Source organism: Phasianus colchicus, chromosome 5 (genome assembly GCF_987193195.1).
Source record: "Phasianus colchicus chromosome 5, bPhaCol1.hap1.1, whole genome shotgun sequence".
Lineage (NCBI taxonomy): Eukaryota > Metazoa > Chordata > Aves > Galliformes > Phasianidae > Phasianus > Phasianus colchicus.
Window position 1 is genome coordinate 35775443 of NC_143440.1, and position 17480 is coordinate 35792922.

At 40.7% G+C, this 17480-nt stretch overlaps 2 protein-coding genes and 1 long non-coding RNA gene across 5 annotated transcripts in view; 2 read left to right on the forward strand and 1 right to left on the reverse strand.

The window, feature by feature from the left end:
* The first annotated feature begins 473 nt into the window (after positions 1-473).
* Positions 474-12402, forward strand: LOC149917851 (uncharacterized). The gene is made up of 3 exons (XM_090142052.1): positions 474-671; positions 889-1446; positions 12267-12402. The coding sequence occupies exons 1-3, from the start codon at positions 474-476 to the stop codon at positions 12288-12290; spliced, it is 780 nt and encodes a 259-aa protein (XP_089998178.1). The 3' UTR covers positions 12291-12402.
* LOC149917852 (uncharacterized) lies at positions 1651-9290 on the reverse strand. Of its 2 annotated transcripts, XR_016466965.1 has the most exons (4): positions 8060-9290; positions 6948-6974; positions 6763-6859; positions 1651-3817 (listed from the first exon to the last, which is right to left on the reverse strand). It is a non-coding gene; the product is annotated as an uncharacterized LOC149917852 (long non-coding RNA). The 2 variants fall into 2 exon arrangements; XR_016466964.1 differs by having other exon boundaries at positions 6763-6974.
* The window catches only part of ARHGAP5 (Rho GTPase activating protein 5), a 46126-nt gene continuing 40955 nt past the window's right edge, over positions 12310-17480 (forward strand). Inside the window, exon 1 of one of the 2 annotated variants that reach the window (XM_031593794.2) lies at positions 12310-16163. In XM_031593794.2, coding sequence (XP_031449654.1) covers positions 12441-16163 — 3723 coding nt within the window. In that variant the 5' untranslated portion in view covers positions 12310-12440. The remainder of the gene's footprint in view (positions 16164-17480) is intronic. The other variant, XM_090141306.1, reaches the window with a different exon arrangement.

Here is a 17480-nt window from a genome sequence, read left to right on the forward strand (position 1 = left end):
TGCATATATGTACATACTCGTGCATATGCAGAAATGATGCATACACAGTGCTGCCCACCGGCTCCCTGCCCCACGCACTGGATACAGCAGATCAGCACCCACTTACCAGCGTTCATCTCGTGTCCCAAACCTCCCCCACCACCCCCTGCAGGCACAGGGCAGGAGCGGAGGTACGAATGCCCACCTGGGCTACTTCACACCACCCTGCGAGTGCTTCACAAACTGTCTGGAGGAGCCATCTGAGAGAGATCTGACCGTCCGTTAGCCATCAGCAAATGGTGGCGCGTGGAGATAATGGTGAAAAATGAGCACTGAGTTTGGGTGCTTTATCCGAGCGTGGGATTTGTGAGGATGTCTGCCCCACGGACAGGAGCACTAGCCACAGGCCGGAGCCTGCTCACGCCTCCAGAGCTTTAAGGGTGAAAGAAAGAAGACAGGAGTGGTGCGTTCTATGGGAGAGAAGTGGAGACCCAATGCTGGCCGCTCCAGCCGTGCAGCACATCAGCCCCTGTCAGTGCCTTTCTCTGGGGACCGGCTTTCCCCAGCTGCCGGCAGTGAGAGCAGCACGAGGGTCCACAAGCTCCTGCGGAGTAGAAAGCAGCTTCGAGAGAACGGCTGCGCCCTGGGACACACGGGACGATGAGGGCAAGCAAGCGCCCGGCGGGGCCGCGGTGAGCACCGCGTTGGGTGGGGGGGGACCGACCTCCGCCTCTTAGGCAGTTTCAAACTCCGGCGTTCTCCCCTTCTTCCCACGTTTGGGAACAAGCCCCGTCACATTCAGGCAGCGGCGTGCACGGACACACCTCGAAGCGGCTCACACGTACGTGCCCGCCGCGGCGCCTCGGCCTGCACCGCTGTCTGCAGCGGGACTAGAACCCGGGCCCCCAGCCCCTCTCCTCCCCGCGCTACCCATGCGGCCACCGGGGCGCGAGCGCGGCTCCGGGCGCGCGCGCCCACTCGAGCCTGGGAAGGGGGCAGGGGAAGGGGGAGGCGGGGCGGAGCACGGGAGCGCGCGAGCTCGCGAAGCCGGCGGGCGGCGCGCGCTCTCCCAGGCTTCCCAGGGAATCCAGCGGCAGCAGGAAGAGGCGCTTCCCCGCGCACGCGCAGCTGGCCCGGCGGGCGCGCGCTGAGCCGCGGCGGCGGGCGGGAGGGAGGGGGGAGGGGAGGGAAGCTGCTGAGGTAAAGTTAGGGGGAGAGAGAGACTCCGTCAGCCAAGCGAGAGCCGGGGAGGCTCGGCGGCCGCCATTACTGAGCCGAGAGCGCCGAGGAGGGAGCGGAGAGGCGGGACGGGACCGCGGCGGCCGGCAGCGCTCGGGAGCCGCGGGCCGGAGAGAGGAGAGAGCCCCGAGGGGAGGAGAAGCCGCCGGGGGCGCCGGCGCGGAGCGAGCGTCCCGGGAATGCAGCCGCTCCCGCCGCCGCGGAGGAGCCGGATCCCGGCGGCGCGAGGTGAGGGCAGGAATCCGCTCCCCCGGGAGCCCCGGCGGCCCGCAGCGGGGCGGGCGGGACGGAGCGGGGGAGGCGGCCGCAGCCCGGGCGGGCGGTGCGGTTGCTGCCGGCCGCAGCCGGTCCGGAGGGTTGGGGCCGGGGCCGGGAGAGGGCGGGCGGCCCCCGGCCCCGGGCGGCCCCTCTGCACCGCGGTGGGGAGGGGAGGCGGGGAGGGCAGGGAGCCCGGTCCCAGGCAGGTGATGAAGGCCCGAGCGATGGGAGGGTCTGAGGCTGCCGTGCGAGCTGCCAGCTGGTCACGGCTCTCCCGGGAGGAGGGAGGGAGGGAGGGCGGCAGGAAGGGGAGCTCCCCTGCTCCTCTGCTTTCCTTCCTCGTTCCCGTCTCTCCCCCCCTCCCCCCAACTCCTCCGGCTTCCTCCCTTCTTTCCATTCCCACCGCCCGTCTTTTTTTTCCCCTCTCTTTTCTGTTATCCTTTCTCCGCACTTCTTTCCCTCCTCACCGCCCCCTTCTACTCGCCCTCCTCTTCTTTTGGTCCTCCAGCAAAAATTTGAACAGTTGTCAATTCTCCTCCTTCCTTTCACCTTCAAGTGTTGCGTGATACTAAATTGAAGCAAACTTCGCTCTCCTGATGATGTCTGTGCGTTTCTGTTTTTCCACCAGGTGGATTTTAAGCCTTTGAAATAGGGTAGCCAGTTGCAGAGTTGCAGCGTTGCAGCTCTCGAGCATTTTGAATCCCTTAAACCGGCATAACCTTTAGACTCTCTCCACCCAAGGAAAGCACCAGAGCCACACAGATAGAGAGAGCCGCGGTGCTGAGAATACGGACATAAGAAGTACACAGTACTACTTTTACTTAAACATAAAGACCGTTTCTTTGAGGGGGGTAGAAATACAGGTCACCTTCCCCCAGAATCCGGCCTACCTTTTGCTCAGTGGGCCCCTTTTGCACTCTCCTGTATTGCCTCTGGTACCAGTGTGGAGTATTTCCTTAATAAGTAGGAGGGAAGTGTTTTAAATCTAGACCAAAATAGGCCTGTGGGGGTATGTGTGTATTCAGTGTCATGCGGATAATGGGAAGATTTTTTTTTTCTTAATAAAAATCCATGACAGAAATTTTAAAAACTGTTCTGCAGTGTAAAAACAGAGAGAGGGAGAGAGATCAGTATGTGCTGGTCAATTGGACGTCCATTTTAAACCTGTGCACTGAGGCCAGTTACAGTACTGGTACTCATGTACTTACTCCATAGATTAATGAGGAATTACAGGCTGGCATTTTCCTGTTGTGCTGCCATACCTTCCGAGGGCTCTTCAGTGTGACAGCTGCTGTCAGCAGTGACATCACTGAGCATAGTTGCATGTTTTCTCAGGGAAAAAAAACACTTTATGTAAAACTCGTAGTATTTAACACTAGCATATTGCTAATGTTCGTCCAGGTATGCTTTTAGGACAGTCTGTTCTTATTTGAAAATTATTTTTAAAATGTGCTATAGTCTATTTATAGTGCTCTACTGGAACTCTGTTACTAGAGCTCAGAAAGCGTGGTGCAACTACAGAGTTTTTTTTGAAAGGGTCTATAGCACTTAAAGTAGCAGAAACCGTTTTAGGCATTTGTTAGGTGATCACTATCTTGGTGTATTTCATATCAAGTTGTTTTTAAACCTGGGGCATGCTGAACTTAAATAGTATGCGTTTTTTGAAAGTGTCCCCATGGGAAGAGGCTGCAAGCATTGTGTATTTAAAAAAAAAAAAAAGGTAAATAACTGCGACCAAATGGTCTCTGCTCTCTGGTGTTGGGCTGTATTTTAGGTAAGGTATTACTTGTGTAATGTAATCCAATTAAATACTTTATGCTCAGACTGCATTGTTTTAAAATCCTGTATTTAGCACTAACGATAACGTGTTGCAGTTTTTGAGGTTAAAATATACTTTTCTAAAGCTGTAGGTACTTTTTCATGTGCAAAGTGAGAAGGAAAGAAATGCACTGACCGTATTGGTAGGTTGTGCTGTGTAAGCTCTCACTCTGGGAGTTGTTATCCAGGAGATGGTACAGAGCTAAGTCCACTTCCGTTTACTGAAGGTACTGAAATGAGTCAGGCAGTATCTTCAGGCTTCCGTAGGTCTGTCCTTAACAGCAGACACATCCTATGTACTGGCATCTTATGACAATATTTTTGTGTACAACTCCAAAGCTCTCTGTGCCATTATTGTCAGTAGGCTGACATGTGAAGTGTCCTTCAAATCAGACACGCTCCGGGCATCGTGCTGGCCGACCTTTCTTCGGGGAACACGAGTTTGTGCGGACAGGTGTTCAGGGCTGCTGTCACGGCTGTGTTGGCTGGCGGACCGGCAGCATCGCATCCGTCAGTGGCGTACCTGTGGGATAAAGCCTGTGTTGCGTTCTTAGAGCGGAGCGATGGAGAGTTCCTTTCCGAGGTTCTGACCGCCCTGTTAGGGCACGGTTCTGCCCTGGCGGAGCGGTTGTGGCTGCGGCCCGGTGGCCGCCAGGGGGCTTCGTCGGCACGGCGATGCGGGCCCGTGCCCCGCCGGGTGGGAGCACCTGCGTCGGGGACGGGCGAGCCGCCGGCCGCCTCCTGGCCTGCAGGTGTGCTGCCAGACCTGCGGAGAGTAGAGCTTGGTGACCTGTCGTCCCGGTGATACCGACAGCTGTCTGTTAGCGCTGCCAGGATTTCTTTTTTCTTGTGTCTGTTATTACCAGCTTAAAGGACGTACAATGCTCTTAATCGTTTTTTCTTTATTCTTTTTTTCCTGAGAGCTCTTAGCCTAGAGGTCAGTGTAACTGAGGTTGGAATGTTGTTGTTTCTTCGTTGTTTTTAGGAGGTACTTGGGTAAGGGCATTAATTTCACAGATTGTTTGAGCCCTGTCATCGCTTCCATATGTTTGTGCATTTTAATGGAATATTTAAACTAAAGAAAAATGAGTTTGGAATTTTTGGCAGGGAAATTGAAGGAATTGCAGTGAAGTTACTTTGAATATTAGCTGTGCTGTTTTCAATGCCTAACACCCATCAGAAACTGAAAGAATCTGTGGTTATTTCATTGTGGTTATATGCCTTTTGTGGTACATCAGAGCAGTTTCCTTGATTTTGCAGTACTGTATCACTAGATATGCTAGCATAACTGAAGGATGTTTGTGTTTAGAAAGGTGAAACTGAAATTTCTGTGCACAGTTTTAGAAATGTGGATACTTTTACACTGTAGCATTAACTCAGTTAAATTAGCTAATGATTCTGCAAAATATTATTTGCCACTTACACGTGGCTTTTCATTTGTTCACTCTGTGAACAGTTTAAGTGTTCTCACATTACACAGCTAGAAATTACACATCTGGGTTGTACAAATTACTCTTTGAACTGAGTCTCCAAACTTCTCCTGTCAGTACCCAGACTCTGTACTGCAGTTCCTCATCAAGCCAATTAAAATGAAATGATCCAGATATGTGGATCAGTGAAATTTGTTTAAGTTGCAGCAAATGCATTTTAGTCCTATGTCTCTCCTTACCCTCCCTCATCTGCTTCATTTTCTTTCTTCTTTTTCTGTCAGTTCAGTCCTGGGTCCCTTTTGTAAGATTGCTTTCTTAGTGCTTTTGTGTTTTCTTGAATGACTTTGTCAATAGTCTGATGGGGTAGTCTTGCACTAAGAAACTTCTGTGAGCAGTAGGCATGTCTTTAGTAGGAGCTTTTCCTGCGGAGGAAGGATTATGAATTTATTTTTCCCACAAGCTTGCACTGTTTACTTTGCTGTTAAAATCAAAGCTTTGAATGTGTATTGAATGCTCTTGAGTATTCAGAAATCTGTAGATAAGTCACTTGAGAGGCCTGAGTTCAGACTTGTACAGTGATGATAATTGGAGCCTCTGCAGTTTACCTGTGTTGTTCCTTGATCTAATTTGTGTAGTTTGTTTGTTGTTTTTTTTTTTTTTTTTTTTTGTGATTTTTGCCAACAGCAGCAATGACAACAATTTCCCTGGAGTACAGGATTCCAGGGGTGATGGTCTCTTTTGAATTTAGAAATAAAATTTAGGCCTTGCTTTAATTCTGGGCAGTGCAACAGAGATTTTCAAATTACTCATTACTAGGAGAGATTTAGTAAACTTCTGTGTTTAAAGCCAGCTTTGCATTCATTTATTGGGCGCTCAGTTTTTCTTTCTGTCCTTTTATAAACTGTTTACTTTACTTTCCTATGTGAAGAAGTCTTTGGTGTCTCACTCCCTTAAGGATGATAGCTGGACATTGTAGGAATCAAATCTGAGATGAATGCATTGGGGCAGACCCTTATTGTCCTCCATTTGTGTATCAGGACCAATCACTGTGCATCTAAGACTGTATTCCTTTTGAGTTTGACTGTCATTGCTGGAAGTGTTTCAGGGCATCATCCTTTACTGTCTCATTGTTGCTTGGTTAAGTAATTTCCTGATGTTCTGTCTGAACCATTATTTCCTAGTGTTGGTGACTACTTAGAGGATTTTACTGGAGAGCATTGAATTTACCCTTATTTATAAATAAAATTTCAATACAATTAATTAGTTAAGATTGTCAGTACTTGTGAGGGTGTGACTATTGGCACGTTAGTAAGAATAACAGGGCACATTGAATCACTGGTGAGTCAGGATTCTTAGTGAGATGATATTGGCTCTTAATCTAGTTTAGTTTGTTAAAAGGACCTTGATTTGAGGAGAATAGGTTTTTTTTATGCTTCTTAGAGAAAAGAAGATACCTTTTGGTAATAATTGAGTGAGCAACAATACTAATATAAGCTATGTTTATGTTAGGCTGTTTTGTTTTTTTTCATTAAGTGACAGTGTTTGAATTATTCTGTTAAAATTGGGACTTTGGGTCCAATTAGTGATGTGCTGAGAGATGTTAGAATTCAGATATCTAAGTATTCTCTGATGCTGAATTTTGGTTCTCAAAGTGTGAAGTGAGGGCTGAAGCGATATGGAAGCTTTGTCAGCAGTATTCTGAATTCAAACCTATGGCTTCCTGGAGATCATGGTCCTTGATATGTGGAAGTGGTGTGCATGCAAAAGTCATCCTTCAAACTGTTTCAGAGGCATTTAATGTTTGAATTGACTTTGTGACCCACTGTAGAGATCACAGTAATTTGGTGCATTTGCATACCCTGCAAAGCAGACTAGACTGAGATGGCCCTTTTTTTTAGAAGTGTGCTTAAATGTCTCATTTATGAACATTCTCACAAGGCTATGATGAATGAAATCAATCCTGGAAAAATAACGGTCCTTAACTCTTGTCTCTAGCCAGCTTAGAGGGAGCAGAAGACCATGGGGAAACTTTCCTTACCTGTTGGTATTTCCAGCTGCTTAGTTGTTGTGGTCATGAGCAGTTCTGGAGAATCTTTCATACAGCATTTATGCTTCAGCCTTGTTAAGTCTGCAAACTGGAAGCATTTTTAGGTTCAGAAAATAATTTCAGAAGGTATTCCAGAGTCCTCTGTGTGCATGTGATTTTCTTGGCTGTGGACCCACCTGCAACTTCCTGCGCAGCTGCGATTACTAAATAAAGACAAGTGATACTATTTTAGTATTTATTAGTTGCTGATCATATCATCTCCCCTGCTAATGTTTAGACTTTAAGATACATATATTTGGGAATAAATGGCATCAGTGGCTCTAGCTAATCTTTTAGGTTTTGGTACCACAAGTTGAGAATTGCAGTATTGCTCTGGTATTGATGCATTGCTTATCACTTGCTCAACTTTTTTTTTAATCAAAAAGAAGACTTAGTAAAGGCAAAGCTTTTTCAACTACCTGTATTATTTTCAAACCAAAATAGAATTACCGAGAATATAAATGAAATAGAAGAAAAACGTACTTTTTGGATGTTATGCTTAGCACATTTACAGCATGGTGCTGCATCTTCATCAGAACTTTGCCTTAGTTAAAGGTGGCTTGCACCATGAACTAGTTCAAATACATCAAGTTTCATTCCTTTTCTGTGTCTTAATATATGAACACTGACCTGGCATTTAAAGTCTGGTTTTGCGTGGTTGCAAATTGAAGATCCATGGAAGAGATCAGTTTTTGATAACTGTACTGTAGTTAGTTGCTGCTATGAAATCAATGTTTACCAGGGTTTATTACAGATAAGAGGATTTTGATGTAGGTTGTACTTTTTTTAGTAAAAGGATTCATATATTTATCTAGACATTCATTTTATGTATTCTCTACTAAACTGGTTGTTTCAAGTTCATCTTCCAAAATTATATTCCATGTCTTTCAGAGTTGCAAATTCTTCTGCAAGTAATTTGGATTTTTTTTTAATGTTACCTACTTCATATATTGTCTGAGATAATGTATTCACTTAGAGGCTTTTGCAGCCTAAATGTTGTTGAAATACCACCTTGCACTTCTGAAATCACAGATACTTAGGAAGAATTATGTCTTCTGTCTGTTCCAAGTATTAATAGCTGTGTTTAGAGGATTTAAATTAAGGGGAAGATCCAGCTTGGCCTCTGAGTTGTGAATTAAGTTTATAGATTTAAAATGGGGGAAACAGTTTTCACACACAACTTCAGAGTTATACCTTTTCTGTTTGCTGCTGCTTCTTTCATAATTTTGAAATTGTTATTGAATCTTACCTTTGTTTTCAGAACCCTCAGGGAAGGACTTACTGAAGGTCACTGTTTAAATGTGGTGACATCACTGCAGAAAGATCACAGCAGGATAATCATTTTACTTTGCACCTTGTTTTTCTAACAGTAAGTTCAGGCTTTAGGTCTTTGTAATCTTTTGTTTAAGGGGGGCAGATGGGTGAGTAAATACAAAGTGATACACCTTATTTTCTTCCTAACTGTGCCAGGAAATCTGGAAGTCTGTAGAGAGATGGTCTTATGACACAATTTTCAGGTCAGAGATTCTTCCTGCAGTGATGTCATACACTTCAGTTCTTCAAAATCCTTCTGTTTAGACATAGAAGTGCTCTATTATTTTCAATTCAAAGGCGAAATAACTTGCAGAAAACAACCCCTCCTTTGAGTCTGTAGCAAAACTTAGTGTGGTACTTGGAATGTTTTGAGTTTGTTATACTAGAAATAGGCAGATTCAAATAAGATAATGAAAGTACCTTATTGTAAACTTTTACTGCATATGTTTTAAAACTGCACAGAACTATTCTGGACATTTAAAATATTGACTTACTACTAATAAAAATCTTCAATTTAGGCAGCAACTTAATGATGATTGCATATTAAATAAGCTTCTACCATGTTTATTGCTTAATTAGAATAAATTTTGTTTGTGAATTTGCACTGTACAGTCAGTGTAAAATGGAAATTAAAAACTGTTTTTTAGATATCTTAAGTTATCCAACTTGCACTGTTTTGAAAGTCTTCAGTGTCAAAAATTTTGTGAGAGACTAGTTTCTTTGTTTTTCTATCTAAGTGTTCCATTTCACCTTACTCTTAGTACTTAGTCTCTTAAAAATATATCGATTAGATGAAACATTTATTGCTGGAGGAGGAAGAACGTTTGCTGTGCGGAGATGTAGGTAATCTGAAAGTATTGATTGAGTCTTGTAATCTAGTTGCAAATTGACAGCATCTTCCTGATTAAATAAAATAATCTTGTGAAGGAAGATCTCTGTTTAGTCCACATCAAATGTGTATTGTGCTGTGTTAAATGGAAAACATTTTTATAGTGGAAGTGGTGACTAAAATTCTCATTCTGGTGGTTTGAATGATGCTACTATGGTAGGGTTTGCTTTAGAAAGAAAACACTGGGTTGGTTTATTTGTACTAATATAAACTCTGTTTGTGAAGGATTTACTTTCACTAAGTGATTTTGTTTGCAGAGCCATTTTTTTCTAACTCTAAATTTAGTGTTTTAAGAACATAAAAATACAGCAGAAAAAGTAAAAAGTGAAAAAATTCTCTTTCTGAATGTCTTGAGTAATTTTTTTAAAAACAAAACAAATTCCTAAAAAGCAGCATAAAAATTTTACTTCTTGCAATTTAAAAGCTAAGTATAAAAATTACTGACTTTACTTTCCCTTTCCTTTTTCAGTGAAAGTCATAGTTTATTCTTCCTTAGAAAGGTACTTCACTATTTTTATAACCGAAAGCTGGTGTTTTTTTTAAAATATATTCTATATTGTGGTCAATGAGCTGTATTATAAAGATGATTTTGTAGATACTGTGCTTCTGATCAGACCTTCAGATTTCTATTTCTAAAACTCTGATGAAACATTAATTCTGTATGGCCAGTATGTTAGAGCTTTTGAAACTTCTGTCTTCTGTTTTAATGTGATACAAATGCTTTTCAAAACTTCTTAATGGTTTTAATAAAACTTCATATGTTCTAACATTTGTGAATTAGTTTTTGAGGCAGATTTGCATGGCAGATCTTGGAGTCACAGTATACCAAATATCGTGAGTTGAGAAAGACCCAATTCGTGGCTCCGAGCAGCCCACCCCCCAAAAAAATCAAAAGCTTACTTATTTCTTCTTTTTCATACCAGAGGAAGTTACTATAGGAGCATTCTCAACAAATTTTTGCTAAGAATGACAATGTAGTAAATAAAACTGAGATACTGAGATAAAGAGTTTAGTGCTAGAACTCATTATATCTATTCTTCTATGGTTTATTTATGTATTTAGGTAATTTACAGTGTTCAAAGTAACATACTCCAGAAATACAAAAGCAAATCTATTAAGTAATCTGTGTATTCTATATAGTATCATGTGATTACTTTTATTTTTCCATTCTCTTGATTGGAAAATCCATTATTAACATTTTTCTATCACAAGTAATAATATTACGAACGTATTTTCACAACATGGTTTTGAAGTTAGCAGGGACCTTTGAGTCCATCTGATTCAGTCCCTGCTTGAGTGGGGCCACCTGGAGCGGGTTTCCCAGGACTATGTACAAGTGACTTTTGAATATAAACAAGTGGGGAAAGTTCCACAGTCTCTCCGGGCAATCTATTTCAGTGCTGAGTCACTTCCTTTTTTTTTTTCTTTAAATAAAAATAAATTTTAAATGTTCATATGGAATCTGCTGTGTTTCAGTTTGTGCCTGCTGCCTCTTCTCCTCTCATTTACTGTTACTGGAAGGAATCTGTCTCTGCCTTCTTTATATGTTCCCTCCAAATATTTATATACATTGATGAGATTCCTCGAAGTTAAACAACTTCAGCCTTTCCTTATGCGAGGGAATGAGAGATGTTTTAATCCCCCAATGAATGTGGTTGCCTTTCACTGGGCATTTTACAGTGTGTCTGTATCTTATGGTATGGTATATTGTATTGTACTCCAGGTGTGGCCTCACCAGTGCTGAAATAGATGGGAAAGACGAACTCTTTTGACACACTTGTGATCTCTTCCTAATGCAGCCTAAAATACCATTAGCTTTCTTTGCTGCAAGGCTGCAGTACTGACTCATAACTTGCTGCCCACCGGGATCCTCAGGTCCACATCTGTGAAGCTACTTTCCATATGGTTGGCTTCAAGCATATATTTATATATGCAATTGTTGTTCTCTAAATGCTGGAGTTTGCACTTCTCCTTGTTGAACTGCACAGGGTTCCTGTCAGCCTTTTTCTCCAGAACGTCCCTTTGTAAGGCAGTGTAAACCTGTGATGAATCAGCATTTCCTCCCAGTTCTGTATGGTCTGCAGACTTGCTGAGAGTACTCTGTGCCCCATCATTGAAATCATTACGGAAGATGTTGAACTGTGCTAGACTCAGTATTAACTCCTGGGGTGCTCCTCCAGTTTGTGGCCTCCAGCTAGGCTTCATGTTCATGATGACAACCTGCTGGGTCTGGCCATTCAGTCATCTTTTGTTTGTTTTGTTTTCTGCATAGTGCAGTGATTTCTAAAATAGTAAATATCTCTCCATTTGCAGTATGTACATAAGAAACATTTTTGATTAATAACTGATAGTGTTATTCATTACACAAGATACAACTTCCGTAAAACCATTGGATCCTTGTAATAATTCTGTGGAATTTTGTGTGTATTGAGTTTCTATTTACAGTTATTCTGTGGTGCTTTTTTTTTTTTTAATTTTCAGGAGACAGAAGGATATAATTATGTTTTTTAAAACCTCAGAATTAAGTCTTATCTTTGTGTTAGTATCTGTATACCAGTGTTCACATTTTTTTCAATAGAATTTGGGTTAGAAGTTTCTCCTTAAAAGCAGCTACTGTTAGCGTGCAAATGAAGTAGTTTACTTTTGCGGATAGGTGGTAACTGAGTTGCATTGTCAACTTCCTGATTTTACAGCTTCATACTCAGAAAGTTTCTTTACTGAAAACTAAAAACCAAATTCACAAATGTACACAAAGTTAATGTTATTCATGCAAGTAAGCCTGCTATTTAGAGAAAATGCGAGCATAAATGAAAGTATATGTGTGTGAATGTTTCTCTGTAATGTATTTATCCGTAATGAGAGCCAGCCACCATAAAACTTGACTTGTCCCTTATCTCAAGTAATAAGGAAAACTCTGATAAAGCAGAAAATGCTGTTTAGTGCCTGTAAGTTGTGCAAGAAAACACTTACTTGTTCTTTTCAGCCGTATTCTGATCGCCTACTCAAATAGATGGTGAATTGTTACTGAACTGTGTCTAAAACTTGTTCATTTTTAAATCTTTGATATAAATAAGATTAATATGAATAAATTAGATGCTCGAGATCTCATTTAAAGTAGTTGTGAAGCATTCATGTACAGAGAAAATAATTTCAGGGTAAACAAGCAATATTGTTTTTAAAATCTCTTTTCCCTCGAGAATTATAGAAAGGAAATCTCTAATTTTTTTCCTTTTTTTTTTTTTTTTCCCTTTAGGAAGATGATTCTTCTTCATTCTGAGTGTGTGAGCTCTCAATAACAAGCTGAAGCAAGAGCAACTGAAAGCCGTTTGTGTAACCGTGGATATACAATTTAAACTTGTAGGAACATTTCCAGAATGAAAGCCACATACAGTTACCTTACTAATTGCCAAATGATGAGAGCAAAGTTATGATGGCAAAAAACAAAGAGCCACGTCCCCCATCTTATGCTGTTAGTGTTGTTGGACTGTCTGGAACTGAAAAGGATAAAGGTAATTGTGGAGTTGGGAAGTCGTGTTTGTGCAATAGATTCGTTCGTTCAAAAGCAGATGAATATTATCCTGAACATACCTCTGTGCTTAGCACAATTGACTTTGGAGGAAGAGTTGTTAACAATGATCACTTTTTGTACTGGGGTGACGTAACACAAAGTGGAGAGGATGGAATTGACTGCAGAATTCATGTAATTGAACAGACTGAGTTCATTGATGATCAGACTTTCTTGCCTCATCGGAGTACGAACTTACAACCATACATAAAACGTGCAGCTGCCTCCAAACTGCAGTCAGCAGAAAAATTAATGTACATTTGCACAGATCAGCTGGGCTTGGAGCAAGACTTTGAGCAAAAACAAATGCCTGAAGGGAAATTAAGTATTGATGGATTTTTACTGTGCATTGATGTCAGCCAAGGATGCAATAGGAAGTTTGATGATCAACTTAAATTTGTGAATAATCTCTATATTCAGTTATCAAAATCTAAGAAACCCATAATAATAGCAGCAACAAAATGTGATGAATGTGTGGATCATTATCTACGAGAGGTTCAAGCATTTGCTTCTAATAAGAAGAACCTTGTGGTTGTGGAAACATCAGCAAGATTCAATGTCAATGTTGAAACTTGTTTTATTGCGCTGGTACAAATGATGGATAAAACTCGTGGTAAACCTAAAATAATCCCCTACTTGGATGCCTACAAAACTCAAAGACAGCTAGTTGTTACAGCAACAGACAAGTTTGAAAAACTTGTCCAAACTGTGAGAGACTATCATGCTACTTGGAAAACAGTTAGTAATAAACTGAAAAACCACCCTGATTATGAAGAGTACATAAATTTGGAAGGAACAAAAAAGGCCAAAAATACATTTTCAAAACACATAGAGCAGCTTAAACAGGAACATATTAGGAAAAGAAAAGAAGAATACATTAATGCATTGCCAAGAGCTCTTAATACTCTTCTGTCAAATCTAGATGAGATTGAACATTTGAGCTGGTCAGAAGCATTGAAATTAATGGAGAAAAGGCCTGACTTCCATTCCTGTTTTGTAGTGCTTGAAAAAACACCCTGGGATGAAACTGATCATATAGATAAAGTGAATGACAGAAGGATTCCATTTGACCTTCTCACTACGCTAGAAGCAGAAAAAGTTTATCAAAATCACGTACAGCATCTTATATCTGAAAAGAGGAGGATTGAAATGAAGGAGAAATTCAAAAAAACTCTTGAGAAAATCCAGTTCATTTCACCTGGACAGCCATGGGAAGAAGTTATATGTTTTGTTATGGAGGATGAGGCGTTCAAATACATCACTGATGCAGATAGTAAGGAAGTGTATGGTAGGCATCAGAGGGAGATTGTTGAAAAAGCCAAAGAGGAGTTTCAGGAAATGCTTTTTGAACATTCAGAGCTATTTTATGACCTGGATCTTAATGCAACACCAAGTTCAGATAAGATGAGTGAAATTCATGCAGTTTTGAGTGAAGAGCCTAGATACAAAGCTTTGCAGAAACTTGCACCTGATAGAGAATCTCTTCTTCTCAAACACATAGGATTTGTTTATCATCCAACTAAAGAAACTTGTCTCAGTGGCCAAAATTGCATGGACATTAAAGTAGAACAGTTACTTGCCAACAGTCTTCTGCAGTTAGACCATGGTCGTTCAAATTTGTATCATGATAGTGCCAACATAGATAAAGTTAATCTTTTCATTTTGGGCAAAGATGGCCTTGCACAAGAGTTAGCAAATGAAATTCGGACACAGTCCACTGATGATGAATATGCATTAGACGGAAAAATATATGAGCTAGATCTTAGGCCAGTTGATGCGAAATCCCCATACCTGTTGACTCAGTTGTGGACCTCTACCTTCAAACCACATGGTTGTTTTTGTGTGTTTAACTCCATTGAATCGCTGAATTTTATTGGGGATTGCATTGCAAAAATAAGAGCTGAAGCATCTCAGATAAGAAGAGACAAATACATGGCCAATCTTCCATTTACATTAATACTGGCTAATCAGAGGGACAGTGTTAGCAAGAATCTACCTATTCTGAGACATCAGGGACAGCAGTTGGCCAACAAATTACAATGTCCTTTCGTAGATGTGCCTGCTGGTACATATCCACGCAAATTTAATGAGACCCAAATAAAACAAGCTCTGAGGGGAGTACTGGAAGCAGTTAAACACCACTTTGATGTTGTGAGTCCCGTTCCCACCATTAAAGATCTGTCAGAAGCTGACCTAAGAATTGTCATGTGTGCTATGTGTGGTGATCCATTCAGTGTAGATCTCATTCTTTCACCCTTCCTTGACTCTCATTCCTGTAGTGCTGCTCAGGCTGGCCAAAGCAATTCTGTGATGCTTGATAAAATTATAGGTGAAAAGAGGCGTAGAATACAAATAACTATATTATCATACCATTCTTCAATTGGTGTGAGGAAAGATGAACTCGTTCATGGATATATACTGGTTTACTCTGCAAAGCGGAAGGCATCCATGGGGATGCTTCGGGCATTTCTTTCTGAAGTTCAGGATACAATTCCTGTCCAATTGGTGGCTGTTACGGATAGCCAGGCAGACTTTTTTGAGAATGAAGCAATCAAGGAGCTCATGACTGAAGGAGAACACATAGCAACAGAGATTACTGCAAAGTTTACAGCTTTATATTCGTTATCTCAATATCATCGTCAAACAGAGGTCTTCACATTATTCTTCAGTGATGTATTAGAGAAGAAAAACATGATTGAAAGTTCCTATATGTCAGACAGCACAAGGGAAACAACGCATACAAGTGAAGATGTTTTTTCAAGGTCTCCTAGAGGAGGTTCCCTTGACTATAATTATCCAGATTCAGAGGATGATGCTGAGGGACCGCCCCCATACAGTCCAATTGGTGATGATGTAAGGTTACTCCCGACCCCTAGTGACCGTTCAAAGTACCGATTGGACTTGGAAGGAAATGAGTATCCTGTTCACAGTACACCTCTCAATTGTCATGACCATGAACGCAACCATAAAGTGCCTCCTCCAATAAAACCGAAACCCCTTGTTCCTAGAACAAATGTGAAAAAACTGGATCCTAACCTTCTGAAAACAATAGAGGCAGGTATTGGTAAAAACCCAAGGAAACAACCTTCTCGAGTGCCTGTAGCACCCCCAGAAGACGTAGACCAATCTGACAATTATGCTGAACCTATTGACACTATTTTCAAACATAAAGGCTTTGCAGATGATATCTACGCAGTTCCAGATGATAGTCAGAATCGTATTATTAAAGTTCGAAACTCAATGCCTATAAATGCCCAGGGTGATGAAGAAAATGGGTTTTCTGACAGAATATCTAAAAGTCATGGGGAAAGAAGACCTTCAAAGTACAAATACAAGTCTAAGACATTGTTCAGCAAAGCTAAGTCTTACTATAGGAGAACGCATTCAGATGCGAGTGACGATGAGGCTTTTACCACCTCTAAAGCTAAAAGAAAAGGCAGACATCGTGGTAGTGAAGAAGACCCACTTCTTTCACCTGTTGAAACATGGAAGGGTGGCATAGATAACCCTGCTATTACATCAGATCAAGAATTGGATGATAAAAAAATAAAAAAGAAAACTCAAAAAGTGAAAGAAGATAAGAAGGTAAGTCAGTTATTTGTGATGAATACATTATTGGCTTTTTTATGTATCTAACGTATTGTAAGGAGGGGGAAATCAAAATATACAAGATTTATTTGAAAAATATGCTGTAAAATTTTTAAGTAGTATTGTTTCATTTTGTCTAAGATTTCTCCAGCAGACTTGAGGAATGAGTTGGGTTGTCTGCCTAATCAGTTGTTTGACAAGTTTTAGTTCTTTTCATATCTATATGTACCTGTGCAGTTTCACTTCCTTCTATACACGTAAATGGAGGCAGAATTTAGTCTGCAAATCCTTCCTTGTTAATCATGATATCTGCTTAAAATAAAAAAAAAAGCAAAAACAAACAAAAAAACCAACAAAACCTACTTTATGAATGCAGGGGTAGAACTGGTTCTTTCAGTTCTTGCAGTTCTGGCTGTTGGAATGAAGTTAAGGACTGGTGAATGAAAGGAGTGGTTTCTTTTTCACTCTCAGTTGCTTGCTGGGAATGTGGAACTCTTTTTAAAAGCACGAAAAAGGAACTTTTTATAGTGGTTTTACTGATTACTGAGGTTTCCTAGTGTGTGCAAACAAGTAATCAACCTATGCAGTTTTCTATTAAAATAAAGGGAACAAAATGCCCACCTAGTGTAAGTATCTAAATAATTGATAGTCTCCTTGAAAAATGCCTATTCTATTTTGAACTTTGTTGTTTACTTTTTGTTTTACTTTTTTTTTTTTTTAAGTTTATTTTCAGGTTGTGTTGTGATTATAGGTACTCAATTTATACTCTTTATAAGCTAGTTTATAATTTTAGGTAAGCAGTTATGGTCTTGCAAGTAGTTTCTTTTTAACATTACATATTAGTTAAATATATTCTTGTCGCAGTATAAGTTGTTCTTAATACTGTCTTTGATAGGAACATTTTAAATATTAACATTTTAAAAATGTTCCTGTTAGCTTATATCTGACTACTGGAATAGCATACAGGAAAAGAAGTTTATTTCAAATAGGACGTGGAGTTAAATTTTGCTAATCATTTAAGTTCTGAATTGCTCTTAGTATGCAGCTGTGATTTGAATTTAAAGGGTACTATATTTTCTTAAGGCTTCCTAATGAGCATAAATATTGTTGTCTTGTGATTATAAACTCATATGGTTAAAAATATTTTGAAGATACCTTTTTTTAGGGGGAAACAAAATTAAAAAAAAGAAAACAAAACAATTATATACTTCTGATTGAAGTTATCTTACTCCATAGAAATTGAAATACAGCCTTCATACTGCTCTCTCAGCTTTGTTGAGAGAAAGTTCCTTCGAGGTGTATATTTTTTTATCT

What these genes read in the sequence shown, in the direction of transcription:
- LOC149917851 (XM_090142052.1), top strand. Translation starts at nt 474, where the DNA reads ATGCTGGCCGCTCCAGCCGTGCAGCACATCAGCCCCTGTCAGTGCCTT. An exon ending in AAGCGCCCGGCGGGGCCGCG is followed by an intron (nt 672 to 888) that starts GTGAGCACCGCG and finishes CCGGGCCCCCAG; the next exon opens with CCCCTCTCCTCCCCGCGCTA. An exon ending in CCGGATCCCGGCGGCGCGAG is followed by an intron (nt 1,447 to 12,266) that starts GTGAGGGCAGGA and finishes TTTTCCCTTTAG; the next exon opens with GAAGATGATTCTTCTTCATT.